We start from the raw sequence: 27,288 nt of genomic DNA, 5'->3' as shown, positions 1-27,288 counted from the left end.
GTTACTGAGAAAAGTTGAATTCATTAAGTTTTTACAGCCTTTTTGTTACATGTACCTGCTGCTGTAACAAGTGAAATTTCCCCGGCGTGTGATCAATAAAGTCTTATCTAGTCTTATTTTATCTTATTGAAAAAAACATAATTGACAAATTGATCATTAATGGAAATAATTCACCTTTTTTTTTGTTACGTGTACGTGTTATCAAAGTGACTCAAAGTGACCGGCGGTGCTAAAAGTTAACAGTGGAAGTAAAGCAATGAGTGCAGAAACGATGTGATGTTATCCACTTCATCAGTGTACAAGTGCTCCGATCTAATCCGCAGAGTAAAAATGACCTTCCTTTGACCACCTTTGTAATTACCAGATCTCGTAGAGTCTAAATCTCCTTACCTCCAGTGGAGTAATTATCAGTGTGACTCACTGAAAAGGCAATTGAGACAGTGCTTTATGGACTCCCACAGTGGAACGTGAGGCAGAGCAGTAATGGGGAGCTTGTTTGTCCCCTCTCACCTCTCTTGTTAGAGAATGACAGCTGTGTTTAGACTAGAGCAGTTCCTAAAAATACAAGGTGGCTCACGTTGGACAATTTCATTAACGTCTGACAGGATCCTCCGCCCGGCTTCTGATTAGCTCTTAATTTACAGCGCTCCTAAATGATGCCAAAGACATCGAGACGGTACAACAGCAGTTAGGGATGATTTGAGTTGACATTTTTCTGCTCTCACTTTAATTATGTATCCGAGCTGAGTAGAAGAGGTGATGCACATATTTCAACCACAAAGAACTACTTCAAAAGGAATAACTATATCTATAAGAAAACTGTTCAGTGCACCAATACGTAGAATTTACTGGTCTTACGCAAGACCACTATAGAGTCTACTCATTCTTGTTTTCAAGGTTTTTGAACTGTGTTTTCCTTTATGGTGACCAGAAAACATGAATTCCTCTGACGTGAAATGAGCTCTCGGCCTTCTCCTCCACATTATGCTGGGTGGAGCACACACACACACACACACACAGTTTGATGGAGTGAAAAATCGTCAAAGTCCTTTTGTATCAGCATGCAGTCATTTTTCATGCTGTCCTTGGCTGAAGCCTTTTCTAAGGGCTGTAATGTGATGAGCACCTGTTCACGCATACTTTATAGAAAGCCTAAATCCATCAAAAGACGCTTTTGTGTCTCTTTTAATGCAATAAATTAACAGAGGCAGTTTGAGTATGACATAAATGCCATGTGGTGTGTATCGTGGAGCAAAATGTACTGTGCATCTGTGGCAGTTTTCCAGCATTGATGTTCTGCATGCTCCTCAAAACTCACCTGTAGGTTTATCTGGGCTCCTGCTCTAACCACACCTGTGTGCAATACGATACACACAGACATGCAAGAAGTAAATAGACACCTTCAATTTGGATTTGAATGAAGGTGTCTATTTACTTCTTGCATGTCTGTGTATAAGATAACTCATGGGGAAAAGTGGTAAACGTGGGTGTTGTGTATTGAGAGGAAAACAAGGAGTTGAGCTTGAATCAGCCACAAAGAGAAAAGTGCCGTAATAAAGGGGGGGGGGTTGGCAGAGACTACTGAGATAGCGCTGGTAATGAGAGAGCAGGCTGCTACCCCTCCCCAACCTCCCTCCTTCACTCCTCAACCGCACAGGAAACAAAAATAGCATTTTGTCTGACGAATGAGGCGGCTTTGACCTAGCCTTTCGACCTCTGACAATCAGTCTCGCTTCGTCCTCCAGTACTTCACAAGCCGGGGCTGGGACAGTCAAAGATAACAGTTGATTTCTACTGTGGCACTAAAGCAGAAGACAGAGAGATGACAGCCGGTTCTTCAAAGCGCCGAGGTTTGGAGGAGGCCTCAGACTTCTCCAGCGCTGGTGTTTTCGTCATCCCAAATGATTGTTGTTGAATGTTTGAATTGAGCACCAAACGCCACAGTTCAACTTGTATCTGGTCATTTACAAGCTGAACTGCGTGACTCTGCTCGATGATCTGGCTCATTATAAACATTAACATAGGCCAGTTGCGACAGCAGCAAAAGTGGGACCCGTGCTCTTACACCCCTCGGGCGTGATGACTAAGTGGGAGCGCTGCTTGCTTCGCAGTCTGCGAACTAGTGAATATGAAACACAACAAAGAGACAGTGGGAGATATAATGAGCACTATAGGATCCCGGCACCCTTTTGCCCTCCCTCCATCATAAGTGAAGCTCCCGCTCTCATCCTCGGCCCTGTGTCTGCTGGAGGAAGGAGCACAAACAATTAGCTGAGACAAGCCGCTTGGATTATGTGCTCAACCAAAGCAATCAGACAGCTGTGGTTAAAAGAATGAGCTTCAAAATGCCAGTTGCCCAGTTAGAGGGGAAGGGAGGGTCAGTGGTCCTGACAGTCTTAACAAGATGACAGAATTTATAAAGCACTGCTGTTAAAGAATATAGTACCTGCGGTGTAGCCCTTATAATAAGGCCACATGGGGCTTCTTCCATATTCCCTCTGTATTTGTTTTCTTTTGCCTCATATTTTTTGTTGTACCTCTTGTTCCTCGGCGTAATGGTTGGCGCTGGAGGAAATTCTCCAATCGTCTTTGATCTTCGCCTGGTTTCAATAATTTTCTGACAGAAATCTCATTTTTAGCACCCCTTTTGTTTTCTCTGTCTTTGTTCCCTCTTACTCCATCTTTAAATAGGGCTCAACATTTTGTCGTTGCGAAGTTGCAAAGGAAAAGAGCCGGTCCTGTCAGGGGCTCGGCGCTTGCTAGACAACTTGCCCCAACATTTCAAGTGAGAATTGGACTCTTGCCGTTCGCACAGATGATATATAATTCATGGTGGGGGTGTGAGAGAGGTGTCAATGTGTCAGGAGGTAGAAGAAATGTAAAAGTGCACTGTTTACTGGCTTTCTTTGGCTGGTGCTTCTGCAGAGAGAGGAAAGAGGAGGATGATCTGATCTTCATCAAATGTTCATCTGTGGCTGTCCTGGAGTCCGAGTGACCGCACTAATCAAAGACATGTCTGCACTGATGTTTTATTCATCTTTTATGAGGCAACCATACCTAAATTATTTAAGTGCATTGATTCTGTATGTACACACACTTGTCTATGTTCACAATTGCTTGGCGAGCGTTATCAATAGATTTTCACAAACACTCTTTTGAACTCAGCGTTGCTTATTCTGTCCTTTGTGTTTTAAGTCATTTTCATTGTAAACTGTGTGTGAACTTTCTCGTAGGCGTCTCTCGTCAAATATAAATTGTGTTGTTTATTTTATTTACATCATTCAGAAATGACTAGAGAGAGAATCTGTTTCTTTAAAGAGAACAATAGTTTATTTCGGACAGTTCTAATTTTTGACTCCAGTCCAGTTGCACAATAAACTTATTTTTCAGTCAGCAAGATGGATTCATTTATGTATTCTAGAGCGTATACATACACTATTCTTAACTCTACATAGTTTTTGAACTTCAGCATCATTAGTTATGGGAATTATTTAACCTGGCCTGGCTTTAGTTCAAGGTAAATGTGTTTGAAATCATTTTTATAGTGCAGTCCAGTGTGTGAAGTGCAGGCAAACATCAAACATACAGATCAGGTCTTGTCCCCTTCAAGTTTATATTATCTTTTAATCCACAGAAAATCATTTTTCTATACAAAGTTGAGTCAAAGGCATCAACAGCACAAACTCTGATTAACCGCAGAAGTCACAGAAGAAATATATTCCAAAGTTAAGAGTGTGGTATTTGTTTATTTTATGCCGTGACCTGTGAATAACCTTTCTGTGTTACTGCACACATTTTGTTACATGGAATATATTTTCTTTTAAGGATTTTCTGGGACGTTTGACTGAAAAAAAAGGCTGTCAAAAGCTTTCTGAATGCGAGCACAGGTATAAAAAAACACATCTACCCATCATATCTGTATGGAAGCTTGTCCTTTTTCTTTTTAAGGAGCCGTGAAGGTCAACTTAAATGTTGTTTTTTAGCCCAATTCTCCACATATAGTATTACGAATGACACCTTTAGTACACATTATTTGTTGTCTGTGTCGCGGTATGGATTTCTTCTGACATTCAAACAACAATCTTTGTTGTGTGCGTGCGTGAGGTGATAGAAGATGCACCAAATTCTTTATTCAGATGTTTTCCAGAGAGAATAACCCTGAAGTGGAGTGTTCACACCAAGATCATTTATTTTATTCTACATTTCCAGGTGGACGTTGTGAGTCCATGGGAGTATTTGCATGCTGATGTTGCTGCGGCTCGGCTCAGTCTGAGTGTTAACAGCATAAAAATTTAAATGTAGAAATGAGGTTCTAATGGCGTGCCATTATTGGATCCAATTAGTTAATGGGTTTATTTCTGAAGTCTTCCAGTGAAGATGGATGTCTCTTCCCTATGAGATTTTAAACCATTAAACCAAAGATTCTGACATTCTCCAAGTGACAATGAAGACTTTTGGCTCCAGAGAGAGCAATTATATCAGTCAGGCTTGATAGCTTTGTCCTCCAGCTAGCTAAATTAAATTCACTGACTCTATCATGCAGGGTAAAAAACCCTGGAGGACCCTGCTGGGGCTCCATGTTATTTACATGTCTCTCACGGTTCACCCTATGCATCCAACACCTCCACCTGTACATGTATTTCCATCTATAGGTGTGAGCATATTCTGAAAATAATGAGGGTTTATTTGCTAAAACACATGTTGTCAGTCCGAACTCGTTTGTTTCTGTCGCACTCCGTGTGATCTGAGACACAAAGAGGAATCAAACAAGTCGCTGTCCTTTCATCAACAGCTACCTCATCACTGAACTCCCAGCTCCAACACCTGCAGCAGCTCCAACAGATGCAGCAGCACCACCACCAGCAGCAACAGCAGCAGCAACAACAACACCACCATCACCAACAGCCCCACGTACACACCCAGAACCAGCTGCCACCTCAACATCACGTGACCCCACCCAGCCAGCAGCAGCAGCAGACCTCCGTCCCGTCTCCGGGCTCTGCCTGCTCGTCCGCCTCCGGACAGCCGCAGCACTCCCCGCCACACCGGCCCAACCAGTCGCCGGCACGCAGCCTCCCTTCGCCCGTCACCCCGCCCATGCCTTTGCCGGTAAGTCTCCTTATTATGATACACCATGTTCGTACATTATGATATGACTGATAACAGTATTACAGGTGCAGTTAGACGGTGGTGCATCACTTCTTGCATACCCACTTATTAACAATCTCAATGCAAGCAGATATAAAGCTCTCTACCTTCAGCTCATTCAAGTCTTTTTTCATAGACACGTTGAATGAGGTACATCACAAGAACCATAAAAAAAAAATACTAATTAGTCTTGAAAATCCACATCGTTATCAAGTACCCATTGCATTTATAATTCCTGTAGAATTTAAAGTGTGCGTGTGAATGGTGTCACCTGTGCAAACAGCGTGTTTCTGTCGGTGCTTGGTCTTTATCAAGTGGTGGTATTTGAATGAAGGCCGTCAGCTCTTCGCTATTAGCATCTTGTTACTGAAACCTTGATGCACTTGAGTGCATCACGCCCTGATACAGGAGGGATTCTGCGGTTATCTTACCTGAGGCTTTCTGGCTGCAATCAGTCTCTTAATCTTTGCTGCTCTTCCTACTCAAACTCCTTTTTAGTCACTTTGTCTGTCCATCCATCTCTGCCCTTCTGTCCGTCTGGCTGTCACTGTGTGACGATAATAACCTATTTTATATCCCTGTGGTTTCATTTCTGGTGGAGACTGGCCAGGGTCGCCTTTCTGTCCCTGGTCACATTCATCAGCGTCAGACCCTTATTGGGTTGTGGTGCAACCTTCTTTATGGCCAGGATGAGTTGGGCTATTTGTTTCCCCCCTTGCAACCCTCTCCGGCCCTGTCACAGCCTAGTGAGACTCAGCAGGAAAAACAGCCTCTGGATTTAATGGGCTCCAAAGGCTAGCCGCTACATCGCACCAAACACACTGTCCAGTCTGACTGTGGATACAAGAGCTACTGACCAACATACAGATTCACGCATTAAGCTTGCATCAACGTACAAAGAGCACAGAGCAGATACAAGCAGACGATCCCACTTAAAACCTTCAGATTTCTTACGAAAGCATGACTTTGTTACATTTCTGCGAGTCCGAGACGCACGAAAACAACAGAAGCAGGTTGTTCTGTAACAAACTAACTGCACTGATCAGACCCTCAGCTTTATATAGATTGTCTTCTTCTAAAAGAAGCAGCGAAGGCTGATTATGATGACTGAGGACAGACCTCCCTTGAGGGGGTCCAAAAGGGCCACATCAGGTATCATTAAGATATTGCCTCATCAAATAGGATTATAGACCATGTGTGTGTGTGTGTGTGTGTGCAGTTGGGGGAAGCAGAATGGCCGTAAAAGGTTTAGTTTCTCTGGGTCAGTGCTGGTGTTTTCAAAGAGTGTGTCACCCAGCGAGGGGCTCCTCGCCCAAGGACAGGCCACAGCCTCAGCACCCACTCAAGGCTGCAATAGGATTTGAAACAGCAGCTCTACCTCCTCTCTCTCTCTCTCTCTCTCACCGCACCACCGCCTGGGTCAGTGATTGGATTTTCAAAGCCCAGAATCAGTGAGCAACTCACGGGTTAATTCACGTAAGTTTTTAATACTGGGAAAGTCTAACACCACCCGAGCAGAGACTTCCTCACAAACACAGGCCTTTTGTTTGTTTTAATTGAAGACACAGAAGGGCATTTCTTGCGTTTCCACCCAGAGGAGCTGGTCTGTGCAATAAACCCGAGTCATAATTACCATAATACAATCAGCATTACGCAGATAACACCCCTATTTCCTGCTGTCATTATTCAGACGCGCAGAAATCACCCAGCCATTCAACTATTCGCTGAATAAAAAATACAGCGCCGGGCCGCAGAGAGACAAACACTCATTATGTTCCAATTAATGTCCCATTGTAATTCTCTTCTCATGGGAGGTGTGTGATATTCTCAGTGACGAAATCCTGAGCACTCATTACATCCCCTCGTGTTTTTAGGGTTTGGTGTTTTTAATTTGTGAGACAAAGTGCATTAATTGGCTCATTAATATCCCCTATTAGAGTACAAATCACACCACAACAGACTGTGTCCTCTTGAGTCAATGGTCCAAACTCAGATTACTGCAGTTAATTTGGTTAAATGGAGGAAGAATTTACCTTTCCACCCCGCCCACAGTCCCTCTGCTCTCTCTCCAACATATAGAGTACAGTGAGCTGACTGAAATAGCCACCACGGTGATGACAAATAGACGAGGGGAGATTATAAAATTTGCTTAAGTGTGTTAATGGGCTGATTGCGGGAGCCCGCTGGATTTTGCTGGAAGTTGATTGATTAGAGCTGCGGGTTTTCTCCACGCCCGGAGAGCTCAGGGATTTGACGGGGTAAAGGCGGTCGCCAAGTCTGTTACACCGGAATTGATCTTAATTAGATCTGAAAGACCTGCCACAGCAGAATGGTCGCGGCGATTAAAATGAAAAACAGGAGAAATTACTGATCAAATTAATCATAATGTCGGGCTACAGCTGTAGGTCTGGTGTAATTTGCCACTCCAGTGAGTTACATCAGCCCAGGCAGGGAGAGGAGAGGCAGTACATACTGATCCGTGGCAGCGGGAAGCTTAGGCCAGCCTATCAACTCTCTTATTCCAGTTCGTATGGCTCAGACCGACCTGACCCAGCTGCGCCATCCTGTGGAGCTCCGACATCTCCCCCCTCTCCGTGTCTCTCATCTAATTAGTCGCTTTTTTTATTTTTGCCAAATCCTCCTAAACTACGTCTTTCTCCATCCGAGAGCTACACCGACATCAACAACGCCGCCCGCGCCGTCTCTCTGCTGTTCTTGTCAAGTCTGTCTTGTCACCGGCATGTTGTGTGTTAGCTAATAGCCTCTGACCTTGGTCCAGTGTCTGGCTGCCTGGTTTTCGGGGGGCCTGGTGGAGATGGAGGCGTCCTGTCTTCCTCCTCCTCGACTCTTGCCGTCTGTCTGTCTGTCTGTCTGTCTCTCTGTCAGTCTGTGTGTCTGTCTCTACTCCCCTTTCGCAGTCGTCTCCTTGATCGCTGTCAGAGCCCCACACTGGGCCTGTCCACTCTCCATCCGCACACTCATAGGGGTAATTACAGCCTAGGGGCCTGCCTCCTATCCCTGTGCTCCACAATTTACCACCAAAGCGTCCACAGACATCTCTCTTCTTCCCCACTGCACCCCGACATCACAGAACCGCAGGGCCTCAGACCCACAAGTGCTGCAATTACCTGAACCTCTCCTCTATCCTTTTCTCTCTCTCCCTCCTCTCTTCTCACTTGTTCTCTCTCTCTCTCGCTCTCTCTCTCTCTCCTCTCCCCCCTCTTGCTCCCCTCTCTACCCCTTGGCTCCCTCACTATTCCCTGGCAATCAGCCTTCATTAGAAGCCTCTGGTGAAAACCCATCGTCACCAAGGTCAGCGGCTGCCAACCACAACGGCCTTTCAGAGGCCTGGCTGTCTGCACTCTCCATCTCTCCTCACCTCTTTGCCATTCTCCCCTCCTCCTTCTCGTCCTCCTCCCCTTCCCATTCGCTCCACCATCCTCCTCCTCAAGTCTCAGGCCCATCTCTGCTGCTTTTGTCTCCAGCTGAGGCCCCTTCAGACGCTCATGTCACTGTTTTCCGCTGCAGTGCACTTTTACTTATGTCAACCGCTGTTAAAATCACCACTGTCCAATTTGCTCCAAATGTTTCTTTTTTATGGGCGTTGGGCGTCTCTCCCATTATATTAACATGTGTATTAAATGAGCCTTGCACATCGATTAATTGATTTTCCAGATCAGCCCCACGTCTATTCAATTTAGCGAAACGGGCCGCCGTCATTCCACGGGGTATTAAATCAAAATTAAAATGACATGCTCAAATGTAGACCAAATGGCTCATACTGTGGCTTGTCGATGAAACTGGCAACGCTTAAGTTGAGCAAAGAGTCCATTATCTATCTCGCGTCTCATAACTCAACTGTGGTGTCTGCGCTTTGGAATAAAGATCGCAGAGTTTATTGAAAGAAATATAATCTTTACACGTTTTTCAACTGATTTCTTGCAGGACACTACCACGTGCAGATAATTATTTATATGTTTTCTTGTAATCCTGGACAGAATTTTACACAGTGGTGACGACATTCAAACAGATTCATGTCTGAGTTTTATTAATTTAAAGCCACAAAGTCCAGAATTATTATTATCTTATTAACTTTGACTGCTTTTGGCCGAAGAATGCACATTAAATACTCAGATTTAGTATCTGTACAGGCCTTTAAAACGTATTTAGATCAGCATAAATTATCAGGAAGCATAATTAATCAGGTGAATAAATATGGGAGGAGGCGTTAAGCTGGAGGAATCAGGACTGGAAATCCTGCATTTATCTTCATCTGTACAAAAAATCTGAATATACTTAAACTGCCAGCATTCCCACATCTGACCATTATCCATTAAATACCTGTTTTAAAATGACAATTTTCTAATAAAACTTTTAAATATGTACAAATGCTATGTGTTGCCAGACGGTGTGTTTAAATGGCTGTGTGGTTCAGAGCATGAACAGGCCCTCAGCTCTCCAGCAGCTCAGCCTAGCCTCTTATTAATGCACAGGAGATCCGGCTCTTAAGAAGGCAGAAAATTGCCTTACATAACAAGCGCTCCACAATTTAGAAATACAAATGTGCACTGTTGACTGAAGCAGAAAATAAGACTGTTGCCCATCAACAGAACCACATTTCATATGAATAATTATAAAGCATGGGAGCTAGATGAGGAAAACAACCTGACCATGACAGCTCTACTACTTTTATTTACTTCAAATGAGGGATTAGGCAGGAAGAAAATCTACAGACTTAAGGGCCGACGATGAGCCCTGAATTTATAAATAAGGAGAAACTTAAATTTATCATATTTCAGAGGCATCGTTTGGAAAACTGTGAGCACACTTTCACTTTTAAAATCACACCCACAGCCTGCCACACGCTTCTTTTTTTGGCTTTTTCTTGGTTTTGTTGGGGGGTTTAAGACCTCACAAAGTTGATATTTTTTACTTTCGCTTTTTGAGGTCCCCCGATTCTTCTAAACCTGGCCCTGTTACTCTCGCGGTGGTCAGAGGGCTCCCAGCTCACAGACCCAGCAGAAAGACACAGCTCCCTGATCAGCCCACATGCACATTGGGGGCAACACGCATTAGACGCCCACAGGGGAGCCCTCAGATGGAGCACCAAGCTAGGGCTCACCTAACAGTGGATAAGGAATAGGGTTTCTTTAATTATGAGGCAGGGCTATGACATTGAGTTCCCCCCTTCCTCCTCCAGCAGGCTCCCAGACACTGTCTAAGTGCTCCGCTCCGCTGAGGAGGCCAGTCCCCCCGCGGGGCGCGATTCCACTGCCTGTAATTTCTGATGCCCATTAGTGACCGCAAACAGAGCACCGGGTTCACACAAGGAATACAGCGGCGCAGCACTGCCACGCTGTAAAAAGACCCTTCTAATGCAATGTTATTGCATTATGCCCTCCTCATAGACCAAGTCAAAAGTCCTATTTGTGGTCCCTGCAGAATATTACCAAGAATTCTTCTCCACAGCGTTTTGTGGTTAGCGGAGGTTGGATCTGGTGTATATTTCGCAAAGTACATATAGTGGGCTGCGTCAATTGAAATTCCTCTAAACTGTCCTGAACTCTATATTTTGCTTTCTTTCTCTCCCTTGCGGGTGATTTTATGCCCTTTTTACAGGATAAGAAGTGCAAATGTGCAATTGACGGTTTTGTAAATAGACTCAAGACGAATGCACATGAACAGTGCATTTGCTTAAGTCGACTCCTCAAAGAGAGGGGAGGCTCAGAAGTCAGAACTCGAGTAATCAATACAAATATGGCCGTGAATGCCATCAATTCATCTCCTCACTTATGCTGATTTAACTCCAATGCTTGTGTATATTTGGGAGAAAAAGTGAGAGAGAGACAGTGAAGCAAAGAGACACAGAGGGAGGCGAGGGGAGGGGATGGGAGGCGTATTTATCGATCAAGGGTGACCACATCTTAGCCACAGAGCCCCTCTCTCGTGATTAATCTTAGGGCTTAGAGTTGGCCAATGACACATGACAGGCCTCCCCCTCAAACTCCTCCATTTCTCTTCATTACTGGCCGTATTTTTGGACACCACAGTGGAGAGTAATCATTTACCTTTATTGTGTTTATAAAGCTGCGGCATGAATGACCCTTCCTATATTGAATTGAGGACATCAAAAGATCACTGGACATTGATTAGGAGGATATTAAAGTCATTCAAATGCTATATTTATATGTCAAACAACAGCAGAGTGAAAAGGAGCGGCATTTCCACCTAAACGAAAATGAATGGGGCTGCAGTCTGCACGAGGGAGATAGAGCTCCTAAAATCAAGAAATATGTTTTTATTACATATTGAATATTTGAAGTAATTGTCATCCAAAGGCTGCGAAGAGTCTTTTCGATAATACAGCGAAATAATAGTGTTCATAATTCCTCCACGGTCTGATCTCGTGATGCAGAGATGATTTTTATTTTTCATTTTGTCACAGCAACAAAAAAACATAGCCAGGTACCCGCTTTGAAGTCGTAGCCAGAGCAGGAGTAGATTTACTGCAACACCGGTTTAACGCTGCTATGATTTCCAACCCAACACTAGTATGGTACAGAAATAACTGCACCAAATATGTCACATCATGAGCTGAAACGGTCAGCACTTTCCTGTAGATACTTAATCACCAAGTAGTTTCAAATTTAATACATCTGGAAACAGCTAAATATTATAGATCATTCCTCAGGAAGAGAAATAGTGTAAGAGGAATGTAGTATAACTTATATTTTTACTCGCAGAGTGTCCCCTAACCAGAGGAAATATACTGCTGCTGTGATTGATGACAAAGAACCCACTCTGAACCTCCGAGCCTCACAATTATCAACAAATGGGCTGGAGCAGATTTTATGTAATGATTAAAGCTGCTGTTAATTTCACATGAAGGTAATGAGTGGGGAGATTGACGGCCACTGTCGGACACTCCATCATCCCTTTATAGTTAGTTTAAACGTTTTCACGACTCTTTTCCTCCTTCATTTGCATTTTGCCTCATTAGATATTGGCCATTTCTGAGGCCGCCCGCGATATCCATTTCCTGGAGTTAATGCATTTTATTTGATCAGCCAAACCTCCTCAGTTAACTAGCTGTCATTCCTGGCGTTTCATATGACATCACTCCATTAGCACCCACCGTGCCACCTCAGCCACCTCCACATCCACACCCGCTGCCACCGCCATCCCTCCACTGCCTTAAGCAATTACAATGTCCAACCGTCACCGGATGCAGCGTTATTGTATTTCGCTGGGCGTTATCAGCCCCAGTTGTTCTATCCGTCTTTCACTTCCCAATATTTTTCCTCAAGAATGGCTCTTTTTGGGGTTTATTTTTCACAATGGCTGCAGCAGAGGCCCAGTGGTGAGCAATAGTCGGCGCTCGGAGGGCTCAGAGTGCACGACCACAGTGCGAGGCCCTGCCAACCAAGGGACCAGAGGTGTTTTGGAGGGCCTAATGGCATTTTGATGTTCATAAGCACAGAGGATGTGAGGGAGGTGGAGGGAGAGAGAGAGAGAGGCCGTTTTGGGGGAGGTGGAGGAGAGTCAGCAGAGGACTGTCAGCGGAAGACTAGCTCGAGTCCTGACAGACAGAGAACGTGTTTTCTCATGTCACAGCTGATTACATTCACTCTGGAGTGGGAAAAGAGCAGGAGGAGACAGAGATGTGAGTCCGGGATGAACGAGGGAAAACTTCCATGTTGTTCCACAGATAAAGGAAACAATACTGCTATTCACTGTTGATTTACACAGCTTGGCCCACTTTGATGGAAGCATGTCTCAGCTTTTATCAGACTTATTTCCACATTTAATCAATCTGAGAGACTTTCTCCAAAGGAAAAGTCTCTTTCTAGACAAGTTTACATGTATCTCCTTATAAAACACATTACTGACCGCTAATGTGCCAAATCATTCTTTGCGGTGCTTTATTCTCTTTCAGTTTTCTCTGATATATTAGATAAATGTTTGATTCTGTTGTTGAATCATAGATGAGCAGAAAACAAGTTTTACACGCCGCTGAAGTCTGAGCGCAGACAAATCCACCGCTGCCTGCTGGTGTCTGCACCACTTTGTCCATTTATCTTTGCTCTTTTTTGTCCTGTGCAGGTCCAGAACAAAAAAAAAAGCAATTAAGTTTCAAACAGCCACATGAAAAGAGCAAAAAAAAAATCCAAGAATAAACTCCAGTTAGTTTGTGTCAGACAATTTTGGTTTCCAGGGGTCTCTCCGCGGTTTGCAGGGACGCTATTTTTCCCTCTATTCCTGAGATTACACGGGTTGCTGCACCAGGTGACCCTCATGGTCAAACAGGCGACGGAGAAGCTGGCGGAGTTTCGATTCCCTCCCCTTCATAGCGTGCAGAGAAAAGATGCATTTTTAACAATTTGCAGGCTTTTTTTCCTCTCTCCGAGACGTTTGCTTTGTGTTTGTTGATCCCTGCGTAGCCCTGTAGATTTGGCTATATTAAACTATGATAGTGCAGAAAGTGATAGCCCTGTGTGGTCACTTAAAGGTGGCCAGATGATGTCACGTGATATAATAGACGCGGGGCTAAGGTTTGCTGCTGCACAACACACGAAGAATGTGTTGAATTTAACATCTCTAGGTTGTTTTTTGCATGTTGTCCACGCTGCTGAAAATCCTCTTGATGCCCTTCCTCACAGCGAATGAAAAAGAATAAATGGTTAACATGTAGGCTTTGCAAACTGGAAGATCACTGTTTATCTCCTCCAACACATGCAATCAGTACAAATGCTAGACCAGGTCTGTCATTTTGTGCCTCCCGCCGAGGTGTTGAGAGGAGTCACCGTGGCGGAAAATCACCTGTTTAGGTGTCGAACACAGCCTCGCCTCTCCTTATTCCTGGCTCTCCTTTTTCAACTGCTATCCATATTACCCAGTGCCAGGAGATGCAGCAATAAAGCCTGCTCTCTCTTCACCCAGATTTACCAGAATAACATAGCATCTGAAAGGGCTATCATCAAATGAAACACAACGATAATATTTCAAATAAATCTGAAAGCTTCTGAAACAACCTATCACTCACACAATGACACCAGGCGCAGCAGATTTTCAGGGAGACTCTGGGCGTGCTTGCCTGAGCAGATCGCATTATCCGCGAGTTGATCTGTAGCCTCTGTTTAACTCTGCTTAACTGGCCGTGTGTTGGCTTCACTCTGTGTTTACTCTGTGTTTCCATTCACATCACAACATCGTAACACACCGGCATGGATTAAAGACCCACATTAGCAACACTTAAAGTATTTTATGTTCACAAAACATGAACTACGGCAGCTCGTCCTGGTTTGATTTCTTCTTTTTGACTGCTGCTTCTCCAGTCATAGGTGAAATGATCTGCAGCTGACTGACATAGAAATCGCCTCCAAAACTGCTCACATAATATTTTATATTTCCTCTTTAACAACTTAGGAAATGCCACGGTGCACTCTGTAGTGATGGGCATGTTTCCTTTAGCTGCTGCTCTTTTAAAACAAAATGACAATATCAAGAGAGGACTGTTTCTTTTTCTGTCTCCTTTAACAAAATGTTTGTTTTGACATCTTCTGCCGTAATTAACATGTCGCTATCGCCACAATTTTGTGGTAATGACAGTAATAATAAAACATGTTTAACCAATTGTATATTTATCAAGATATTAAAGTTGTATCAGTTTAAAATGATTGTCACATTATAAAGATATTTTAAATTGATATACAATCACCGGCCCCTTCTTTACGTACACCAATTATTCCTTTACAACGATAATAATGTTTCTGTTGACGCAGTCAGAGAGGTTTTACTTTAACTGCATGTTTACTGTTGAGGTTGGAACTGGACTGCAATAAATCAAAAGGCGTTTCTAATGTTTTGGCCAGTTTACATGAAAGGGCCACAAAATTAGAAACACTTCAGTACAACACCACCAAGTATGACCTCAACGATAAACTCAAAGTAGAATTCATGGCAAAGCTGATATATTGGACTACATAAGATTGTACAGATGTGCATAATGAAGTGGTCAGTGTGCGCATGTCACTATGTGGCAAATATTTGCAGAATCACAGTGTAAAGTTCATCAGTCAGGCTTAATAACTGTAATTGTATTTCACTCTTCTACATTAATTACAATTCCCTATTTACCAAAGCATGTTTGGTAAAGTAGAAACTGATTCTTTTAAGACAAAATAAACTCTTATCTTTTTATATCTCCAAATGTAATTCAAAATATAAATAATTTTCTTTGGAAGATCAGACGTTAGCAGATGTGTGCCATATAATAAGATGCGTTGATCTGAATGTGAAGTAGTCGGGTCAGCTCAGGTCTTTCCAATGATACTAATTTCCAGTGAACGTTCACCACAGCAGCAGCCTGACTCTGTTTGACCTGAATGGAACGGGACCTTAATTAGTATCACTGTAATATCACTATTTCATGTCAGAACGGCTGCCGTGAAAGAGGTCTATCTTTTAGTCATTGTAATTAATAAAAAATATACATTTCTTTCTTCAGATTAAACATTAGCAGACGTCTGTCAAATAACAGAGGCATGCATTGAGTTAAATTAATGCTCATCAGTTGTTAGAGCACTAGATTATCTCACATATTATCCTTGAGTTTGGGGGAACTTACTGTCAAGGCAGGTTAATTCCAGCTTAACTAAAGTTCTGTCATCAGGTTACTTGTGCAGAATCTTTTCCCACATTTGAGACGTCGAGATTTCCGAAGGACAACGGCTGGACACATAAAAGACAATCTTGCGATTATCGAGGAAAAACTGGATGACTTTCAGACGAGAGGAGGCAATATCAATCACGGCCAATTTGAGGCCACCAACATGAAATATGATTTCATAAGACAAATGCAGTGTCATTCTTAATGTGCTTAACCTTTACTGTCAATGAAAAAGTATTGATCGCTCTGTGGCATTTTTTCATCATTTGATTTCAGAAAGTGTAATAATATATGGTGGTGCGGTACGATAAAAGATGAATGGCAACTGAATGATCTCAGATGAACAAAGCTGAATTCCCTGCAGAGCGCAGAGAGTGTGGAAAGACTTTCTTTCACAGCACATTGTATTTTACATCAACTTAAAATATATGTGTCTTATTTAAAACCTTCTATACAAACTCTATTTTTAATTTCAGCAGTTTTGTTTGAATATGTAGCCGACCACTATTAGCAGCAGGGAGCAGGCAGCCTGCTCCAGAGCAGTGTTTCTATTATTTCTCTATTCTGTTGAGTAATTGGGAGGTCTCCTATCTCTTCTTGGTCTTTGATCTACTTACTCAACCTAATAAGACTTTGCTCTGCTGCACTACAACCAAATCAGCAGTGCATTTTCAGCCCCCTAATAAGTGGTTAGCTTGATTTATATGGGTAATCTCGTCGATGTGGCGGGGCTCTACAACCTCTCCCCGACGCAAGGAGCCTCTTTTCACAACCACAGGCCAGACCAGATGAGTCCATTACGGCGAGGGTAAAGATGGTCTTTTTAACCCTCCTCTCCTTCAAAACTAACAGTGTGCTGGCGCATTATGACGCAGGAGGGATTCTTAGTCGAAGCGTATTGAAGGGGTTGACGATAAAGTGATGCATGGCCACACTGCTCGGCTCTATTGTGCGAGCGGGATGCTGTTGGGCCTTTGCTGCGGGTGGAGAGACTCGGCTCGGCCCGTGGGGAGCCCCGGGGGCCAGAGGAAGCACTTAGAGTGGTAAAATGGCCACTTATTCACAGCCACCCTCCCCGTTCTCACTGCTCCTCCCTACCCTCGAGCCTCCCACTGGGTTCAGGAGCACAGACCTCTGGGAACTGTATGATGGACTGCATAGCCCTCTCTACTGGACTATACAGACCTCGCTGCAGTTAGCCTATTCTGGCCTCGGCGAACAAAGAATGGGAGCATGAAGTCCCTGACCACCACCAGCACGGTGCCGAGCCTACCTGCGCCTGCTCTCTTAGGAATTTGCATTACGCTAGTAAACATCTGCACAAGTGACATAATAAGATGCAGTTTTGACGAATGATTTCTTTGCCCCCGCCAGCTGAATCCGTTGGCCAGCCAGGTAGCAGCGGCAGCAGCCATGGGATCCATCGCCGGCTCTCAGGTGTTTGGAAACACCCTGTCAAACCTGCAAGGAGCCACCGGACAGCTGGTCACCAACGCACAAGGACAGGTGAGCACTCTTTACAAATGATCACGTATGCAGCTAATTAAACAGTTTCCTTGGTGACAAATCTGTAAGAGATGCCGCTGCACCATCCATCATGCATGAATGTGCAGCTCCAAATAAAACATTGGTATAGTATTCCTGATCTTTCCTCATAGATTTCAAATGGTGGCTCTGTGTGTTGTTTGTCTCCACTCTAGTAGCCACCACACCATATATTAAGCTTTTTAGGGAATAAACAAATCCCTTCTTTCTCTTATCCGCATGCGCCTGTCTCTGTAAAACGCTGACCTTGTCATATTTACAGGGTGGCTGCAGAATTGTTCCATCAGTAGCCAGAGGCTTGAACGATGATGCTTGTCATTGTGGGACCCTATCTAATGAATCATCTTATCGCAGGTGCACACAGCACATATTAAAGGAAAATTGTATGGACAATGTGCCCTTTCATGCCACTCTGTGTTATTTACCTTAACCCCTGTTTTCATCTTTCAACACTCTCACTGTCCTCGGTGGAAACTTAACACGAACCGAGTGAAACCAAAGCAGTAGGTGACATCTCTTAGCGTTCGAAAATACACAAGATTTGACTGTTAAACTTGACATTTAACCCACCGGAGTGAAGCTTGTACCACCGCCAGGGTGACCATGCCTCATTTTTTAAAGTGATGTCCGAGCACTTGATGCTAAACGTCGCTAATGAGACAGTATGGACTTCCTTGGCTCACACGGTGCCTGGAGCGCTGGGGACAGATCACTGTGGATATGGATTTGATGGGATGCTCTGTGCTTTTGTAGTGTCTTGGCGGCTGACAGCCCCTGACATAATCAGGTCACAGAGACGGTCAAAGCCCTGGGCTACAGCCTTTGCTCCCCACCTCATTATTCCACAGCATTATTCAGACAGAGGGCTCTGAAACATGCACTACTCTATCAGCAGGTCCCGCCCCTCCTTCACCCCTAACACTGAGACAATTATACAGGCTAATACATACTCCAAAAAGGCTAGAGGTCCACCAAACACGCTCTGAGAGCATGGAAATGCTACAAAACAGGCGGCTTTTGCCACATTTAGGTTTACTTGAGAACTCAAGCGCAGTATTTAATTAGAAAATAGAAAACCATCTGTATCATCAGAGTACTGCACGAGTAATAAGTCACCTTTCCTTCAATGTAACAACATAGTATACTGTCTTTGACTTCTGCAACTCTGTCAAAAGACCTTTTCATAAGCGGGAGCTCGAGGGACCTTGAAAAGTGCCGGGTTTGATGAACGTTTGGAGTTCAATATGTTTTTAAACCTTAATTATATTGGCCCCGGCCTCTTTATTCTCCAAGGAGAATCAATGAGGCTCTTTTGTCCTCGCCGCCTCTACAACAGTGATTAAGACTGTGGATAAAAGCCAGAATATTGTTGAGTCTTTTTCACTCCCGAGACGCTTTTGTTCCCTTTATGATTCAGTGTCATTTCTGTCAGAAATCGGCTATTCAGTAGAAGTTCCCACACCTTTAATATGGCTGTAAAAATATGTCAGGAAATGAGGATATTAAGGGTTGTTTCATACGTCCTGAAAGGTGTAGACATCCCTGAAATCATTTGTGTGTGTGGCAAACACCAATTATTTGTTGCTTTGTGTATGAAAACTCTCTCCTCCCTGAATTAAGGCCATCCATCCCTTTAACTCCCAACATCCTCAGCCTTTGGTAACGAAAAGCACGGTTAACCTGCAAAGCAAGTTATCCTGTAAAATGAGTGAGGCTGAACCACAACACGAGTGTGCACTGTGTATTGATGAAGCCTTCCAGCCCTTAGATCACGTGTAACCTCAGTGTAAACTGCTATTGACCTTGTAATTGTAAATCTACTTTAGGGCTGCAACTATTGATTATTTTCAGTATCAATTAATCTGTTGATGCCCTACAAGTTCCAGATCGCTTGTGCTGTTTGAACAACAGTCGAAATAACTAAAGACGTTGAATTTATGACGACATAAAACACATAAAAGCTGTAAATTCTTACGTTTAAGACACCGCGACCACCTAATGGGACAATGATACATCATTTACGCAATTAATCTGTTATCTGAATTAGTTATATCATGATGTATATTTAAGAAAATAAAAGAAATGCTGTTAAATTAATAGAAATTATCTGTTAACCTACCCAGGAAGATCACGAGTCTGCTGCTTTAGGCTTTGATTAGCTCTGAGTGTTAGCTTGTTTTGTACTTTGGACCAAACTTCCCAAACATTTTTCCCCTCTTGGGTCTCAATTCACTGCATGAACAGTGGAGGAGAGAAAATGGGCAGAGATATTGCCTGGCGACCATGGCTAAAGACACAGATTGCCCTGGCTGGAGAGATGAGATGACATTTCTGTGGAAACAAGAGCAGCATAATCTTAATGAGTTCTGCCGGGTGGAGAGAGGCACGTTACTCACATGTCATACGAGGTGGAGCGGGGAAGCAAACACAGGAAGCCAAATAAAGGAGAAGAAACTGAAAGATAACTGAGGAGAGGGATGAGAGAAGCAGAAGGCTGCTTATTTATGAAATGTTGGTACGATGAAATCGCACCTTAAGAAATGGAAATGATTGCATCGCTCCATCAAATCTGGGCTAGTTTCACAGAGAAACAATTTCCTGCTGGTTGAGTTGAAGTACTGCAGATTTCAAAGAACGTGAGCTACGCAACCGTCTTATGAGTAACTTCACTGGTATTCTACCACCTCCCGGTTAATCTGAATATCGGCAAAGACGTGGATCATCGGCAAACCTGAGGTGGGCTGAGTGAAGCTCAAATAAGCCATCTGTAACAGCATCTACCTGTCAGTTAAAGTGTTACCGCTGTTCATGTATCTTCATATGTCTAGAGTTGGAGTTGGAGTTTTGGCCTGATGTTTGGTACCAAAACTGTTGCAACCACTATCAATTAAAGTCCGACCAAAAAACAAACAAAAAAAAAGAATAACAGCTGATGAAACTATACGAGACGGTCAACAGAGAATATTCAAGCCCTACTCACTCTGTTTGTCGGAGTCCTGCCGCCAAGTGAACGGGTAAAATAAGCTGCTTGTGCGAATTACCTAAAATTATATTGATCCAGAGAACGTGTGTGGTCTGAACAAATAAACAACTGATGTTGGCTCCTGCAAAAATGATACCTTAGTTTGGAGATTATAAACGTGTTGCCATACTGCCAAGTTCATAAGTTAAATTATAAATTTAAATCATAAACTTTGCTTAAAAAAAAGCTGAATTTAAAAAAAACATCTAGTTTAGACTTTTCAATGCAGACACATTTCTGTTGGTACTCAGAGATCTGAAATGCAGCTTTAATTATATTATATTATATAACATGTTAGTGTATCACAAAGTTTTCCTCTCTGTCTATAAATCAACAATCAAACAGCTCTACGAACTCGTCTCCTCCAGCCGCTGGAAGAGCTCCGAGCCTCTGCCATGAAACATCTGCCTGAGATAGTCAGATGGAGAAGAAGCACTGCATGGTGGGACAGGGACGAGAGCTAAGCTGTCACTTGCCTGCTCTTTTATTATGCTTATAGAACAACCACTTAGTCCAATGACGATGAATAATTGAGCGGAACAAGTTCCCTGCCACAGTGGCATGCAAAGCGGGATCAGTGGGACTCGGGAGACAAGAGCGTCAGGCGGGGTAATAAAATATGCTAAGTGGCAGGAGAGCATTACAGGGAATTTGTAAAGCCGGCGCGGAGAGAGAGATAAATTATCTCTCCCCTAATGCGAAGCAACGTAAGCAAATGAGCCGTGGCACGGATGAATTACAGATTGTCGGCCCACCTTTCTCTCACTGATCCCTCCCTATTATGTCAAAGAGACCGGGGGAGAGAGGAGGGGGGAGGCGAACCATGCGCTGAAACACATCAGCAGTGGCGGCGATAGAGACTGGAGAGTGAGGAACGGCTATGAAGCTGTTTGTAGCTTTGGTGTTGTTTTGGGTGGAGGTGTCAGAACTCGCGCTAAAAATTTAAACTTAAAGAAGCAAATTATTTATTTTTATTTTTTTGCAAAAGTAGCTCTTTGCACGGCAACAGAATTTAGAGTGATGGGCGTCTCATCCGTGTTGAGCTGCTCTCTGGTGTAATGAGGCTCGGTGGAGGAGCGATGTCAGCGGGTGGAGGTTGGGGGGATGGCTGCTCAGGAGCTGCTCAGAACCAGTCCCCAGATGACATTAACCTTCATCATGGTGAAGAGGCGCTAAGACCCCCCTAAAGCGCCACTCTTGGCCACACTCTGGCAGCTCTGAGAGCTAAAACGCTGCAGTGACACTCTGCCGCCCCCTTTGATCTGCCCTTCCTGATTACAGCCACAGAGGAGAGAGGAGAGAGGAAAGCGGGGGGCTGAAGTAGAGGGGGTGAAGTACCCCAGGGAGCCCGAGAGAGTTGAATTAGAAACACAGGAACCTGTCTCACTCTCTGATGCTCCTCATTTCTTCCTCTTATTGTTTCTTTTCTTGCTCCTTCTTCCTTCCTGCCTGTCTGTGAGAGGAGAGGGTGAAATGGGGGTCTCTGTCTCTCAGCAGCCTCTCTCCTTCTCACCACGGACAGACAAAGACACTTAGGCACGAACACACTTAGACACACACACACACACACATCCCCAGTCTTGGCCTGGTGATGGATAATGCAGTCAGTGGTGTGCACCATCACACACACAGGTATTCAGCGCTGACCTTTGCAGTGCGCTCCCAGCAGTCTCTGCTTTGGCTTCACTTGCTCCGGCCTGTAAAACCACCTCAGTGACAGATGATCAGTGGACACTTGTGCATGTTTCTCTCTCTCTCTCTCTCTCTCTCTTTGAAAATCACACACAAACTGCCTGGAAAGCCAAGTGCTCTGATTAGCCACGAGATGACCGGCTCGTGCTTTGTTTCAGATCACACAAACAAAAAAAGAGAGAGAGAGAGACTCACAGCGGCCGAGATCATTAAGAGCGATACCTCCAGTGGCGTTTACCCTCTCTGCTCCGTCTTCTTTTTAAAACTGCCCAGCTGATTTTGTCTCCTCTCTACCCCCTTTGTAGATAATTGGAACAATCCCACTGATGCCCAACTCTGCAGGGCCCTCCAGCCAATCAGGAGGTGGCAACCCAGCACTGCAGGTACAGCCAATTACACCTCAGCTTCTGACCAACGCTCAAGGCCAGATCATCGCCACGGTGATCGGCAATCAGATCCTGCCTGTCATCAACACCCAGGGAATCACGCTGTCACCAATCAAGCCTGGACAGCAGGTAACATATACACAGACACACACACACACACACACTCACACACACATAGAGGACGATATCTTGTAGAGCAGCTTATTATATACTTAAAATGATGTTACAACAATGATCAGGACACACCTACAGCTCTGTTTATTCACGGAGGCAATATACCAGCTCTGCTTTATGCTAAGCGCCTCATATTTTCCCCTGCTTCAACACTCATAACGCTCATTTGCATCATTCCACTCGGAAAATTGCAGCTTTTTTTTTTTTTTTTACAATCGTTCACACTGTGTGTGTGTGTGTGTGTTTGCGTGTTTCAGTGTGTGTCTGCGCATGCTTGGAAGGCACTCGTCAGCCAACCTTTCAGACTGCTGCGCCCCTGCAGAGCCCAAACCCGCAAAAAAAAAAACAAAGCAACACTTTTCATCACCCCACTTAAAACTCAAACACTCCTCTGTTCTCTACCTCTTTCCGTTTCCTCCTCTCTCCCTCCCTTCTTCTCTCCTTCCTCAGTCACACTCTGCAGCCTTCAGATTTGTCCTCTCGGACCTGAACAAGATTTTGTTTTGATTTAAACCCACACAAGATCTTTTCATTCTTTCTTCCTCTCTCTCTTTTTTTTTTGTTTTGTTTGCACACTACATTCGACTTCATACTGTACGCTCAGAAACTCAAACATCGTCTCCTCCCGGTTTGAAGATCCATACGGCGCCCCAAATGTGGAGTCACGTGCATCGCGCACAACAATGAGAACGTTATTGACGTGATAATGGCGATGTCAGCGCTGATTTACAGGGTAAAAAGTTCACACTGAAGAGACCGTACAGTGCAGAATGGATGAACTGCCGGCAGATGGACATCTAATTGTGGCTCCCTGAAAACACCAGATCATACTCTTGAATGAATTAATGCATTTGTGATAATGTTTATGCTTTTGTCTCCACTTCAAAGCCTGCATGTACACATTGTTCCACGGGCATAATTTACGGTTGTCAGAGCCTGCAGTCTAGAATATTTCCAGTGAAGCTAGATAATTCTCCGAGCCTGTCAACAGTCCTGACAGTGTGTGCATCGCTGTTGACACCCCCCACCATCCAAACAAACACATGCCACAGAGAAAATAATTAATTGCAAAGAAGGAGAGGGGAGAGAAGCCGGGCCTAGCTTATAGCCGAGACAGCTTTTCACTTTAGGAGTGAAGACGTACCATCTTGATCTTGTAAAAGCAATTCAAATGTGCATAAAACATGAAAATACATCGTTTTTTTTCGCCATCAGAGCACGCAGCTTGTGGATCATGAATTATGTTTTGATACGGGGCCTGCTGTGTTGACATGTTTTTATTCCAGACTCAGGCGTTATTAGCGTCCTCTGGAGTCTGATGACGAGAGGGAAAACTCTAATTGTCATGAGCAGATTGTAAAGATCTGTCTTACTCTACATTAGATGCAGAGACTGTCGAGCTGCTGTAGTTTATTGACATTGTGTTCAGCTCTGTCAGTCTAAGTACTGCAGGCAGTAATTAACATCTATTAATTATCTGGTTCAAGGTAAATCTCATTATATTCAACTTCTAGTGGCTAATTTAATAGCTGTTGATTGGTTGATTAGGTTTAATGCTATAGCCCAATCACCATAATGACATGATTACTGGAAATGCTGATTATTGTGACATTTTTCTCAATATGTCTGCTCTGTGTGTGTGTGTGTGTGTGTGTGTGTGTGTGTGTGTGTGTCCAGCAGCAGGGTCAGACAGGCCCAGCATCATCTCAGCCCAACCTGCTCCACATGCCCCACAGACAAAGTCCTCTCCACCAGGCTTCCTCCTCCTCCTCCACCTCCTCCTCTTCCTCGGCTCTCAGCGTGGGACAGCTGGTCAGCAGTAAGTGTCCGACACACACAACACGCCTTCAGACTCGCTGACTCTTTGATATGACAGTGAACGTGCATTAAAGGTGAAGGTCAAGGAGGTTTTTTTAGCTTCAGCTTTTAGCTGTGGATTAATACACATTTGGTACTCGAGTGTTTACAGCAGCAGGACGGTGTACATGGGATTCAAAATGAACTGCAGTGTGTTCATGTTGCTCAGTTCAATAGTGTTTGACGTGTTTTTAATTGTTCTTGGACAACAGTGGAGCTCTAAGGCACAGAGGAACAAGCTGTATGAAGAAACAGACGATAGTTGTTAGTAGGTTGTCTGTTTTGAGCTTTTCATGGGAGGTGTTTACAATAAAAAAACATATAATATCATCAGACTTGCCCTTTAAAACAAGCGAAAATAATCTGCCAGTGCAGTGACAATATTTTAGTGTTTATTCAAAAATAAAGTAACATTTGTCCTGATGCCAGAGCAGATAATGATGCTCATTTCTTGAAATAAGATGAATTTTATTCAAAATTGGTTCCGATTTTCTTTACTTTACTTTTTATTTTATTTTCTGCCCTGTCCTTAGTTACTTTGTTTTCATAAAATAAGAATATAAGGAATGAAATTACAGATATATAGAGAGAATTACATGATTCACGTGTTCTCTGGCTTATCCAGAGTAACAGAGACATAGTGCACTTCAGAGGACTTTTACTCTATATTACATTATTTTAAAAAGTAGTTAAGTTACTGAAAGAGCGATTAAAGAATTCATGATATTAAGGTTTAAACCAGAGATTACTTGATTCTGGCCCGTTGTAGAAAAGCAATGTCGAGTTGAGGCTCCCTGCACTCTCTAAACTTTAATTTAAATTAAAAAAGTAATGTCTGCATAAAGAGGTGGAATTATCCAATAGTTTACAAATCTGAGACATGTAGCTGTTTTTTTTTATAAGTATAGATTTCTTTGAGATGGAGGCAAAAAATCTCAGATGCCTCCAAACTTTGGCAAACAAAACCAAAACTATCTGTGTGGCCACAAACCACGAGAGGTGAGAGAATAAAAATGTGTTAATTTGGATGAACTGTCCCTTCATTGACCAATGTGTAGCATTTAGTGGCATATATATATAGTGGTGTAGCTGTTGATTGCAACCTCATCACCTCACCCTCTCTGGCCTGGCATGAAGGAGAAACTATGATGACCCTCTTTAGAGTCGGTGTTTAGTTTGTCCATTCTGGTACTGTAGAAATATGACGGCTCTTTAAAAGGCTCTTTCTAAGGTAACAAACACGTAATAAATCTTATTTTCAGGTGATTTTACACGAATAAAAACATAGTTATGCTTATTTTATTACATTTCTGACACACTGGACCTTTAACATCAAGAAGATTCAACATGGCGAGCACTCTGTCTCTACATTATTCTCAGCACGGACAGCTTTTGACTGATCCCCGCCTCCTACGATTGTTTTATTTTTTCCCCGACTGTCAATTCTTTGGTTTATTAGACAATCCAAAGTGGCGTGTGTTATGTATAATGAACATAAGTTTCATTTTCCCAATGCGGGGCCTTTTGGCAGGGCCTTATAAATCACCGGGCCACAGCCTGTCAGCATGCAGCTATTGCCTTTAAAAACTCTGTTTTATTCAGATAAATTTCATTTGTCAGAGTCGATTCTCCTAAACTCCATGTAAACTCATTTCAAAGGCAGCTACAATGCAGCTGAATTTAATAAAAAACAAGTCGCCATTGATCAACTTGTTGTAGACACTGTTTAGTTTGTGTTTACTCGTACCTTGGAAAATATCTTATAAACCATTTTTGAGTCTGCACAAAATCATTGTGGTTCAGTTCTGAGGTAAATAGAATTAATACTTTATGCTGAGTATGAGTCATATCACTTCCTCTCAATATCACTTACAGCGTACATACACAAAGCAAACTCCCATGACAGAATCAGAGTCGTCTGCAGAGGAGAGAAGATGAAATGTCATTGCGTTCACTGGCCACAAACAAAGTGCCAGAAACAGATTAAAAAAAAGCTGAGAATGTCTGTTACCGTTATTTGAAATAATCAGATGGGAAAATGTCAATCAGAAACGAAGAATGTCAGCAATATTTCACTTTGGACTTGTTCATATTCCAACGTTTATTTATCCAGAGAAAACCGACTGAGCATACAAGCTGCAACAACCTACTTAGCATTCATTTCAACACGACAACATGTGCCTCAGCCTTCTGTCGGCTGTCAGTGAGCACTTATAGAGGTTAAACTGCCTTGCTCAATGGCACTTCATTACTTAATTATCCTGTATGGATATGGAAAAAAGTATGAAGGTGTTATTAGTGTCGGCCTAACAGCTAAACAACGAGCTGAAACTCACTACGAAGCTCCGTAAAGCTTAAGTAGATTTAAATACAAGTGACCTGAGTGATTGAAAAATATAATTTATACTGCTTTAAGAAGAAATCAAGCTACTTAAGGAAAAAATATAAGTTATAGCTGTGGCTCTGGCTCAGCTAATCCAAAAATGGACAAAGACGTGGATCATTGTCGGACCTGAATGAAGCCATCTGTAACGGCACCAACCTGTCACTCAAATGTTCTCAATCCACACTGTTAATCATGCATAACTTTAAGCTTTAATATCATTTGAACAGGTGAGTTCTATAAGCTCACGTATAGCCTGTGCCAGGCTGTAAACGTGTTTATTTCAGCTGTGAGGTTGGACATTTTAACACGGGAACACTGCCACTTGTTTAAAACGTTAAAGGATGCTCGCTAATTGATATCTAATCACAAGAAGAAGAAGATGCAAATACAAAGACGTGAATATCCAAAT

The 27,288-nt window shown here is 43.3% G+C and overlaps 1 protein-coding gene across 1 annotated transcript in view; it reads left to right on the top strand.

Moving 5' to 3' along the window:
- Positions 1-27,288, top strand: part of pou6f2 (POU class 6 homeobox 2) — a 74,765-nt gene that overhangs the window by 38,384 nt on the left and 9,093 nt on the right. The window contains exons 6-9 of the mRNA XM_027274461.1: positions 4,793-5,109; positions 17,192-17,323; positions 22,382-22,591; positions 24,314-24,455. Coding sequence (XP_027130262.1) covers positions 4,793-5,109; positions 17,192-17,323; positions 22,382-22,591; positions 24,314-24,455 — 801 coding nt within the window. The remainder of the gene's footprint in view (positions 1-4,792; positions 5,110-17,191; positions 17,324-22,381; positions 22,592-24,313; positions 24,456-27,288) is intronic.

Source organism: Larimichthys crocea, chromosome XXIII, assembly GCF_000972845.2.
Source record: "Larimichthys crocea isolate SSNF chromosome XXIII, L_crocea_2.0, whole genome shotgun sequence".
NCBI lineage: Eukaryota > Metazoa > Chordata > Actinopteri > Sciaenidae > Larimichthys > Larimichthys crocea.
The sequence above is the reverse complement of the archived record's forward strand: the minus strand, read 5'-3'. Positions and strand labels throughout refer to the sequence as shown.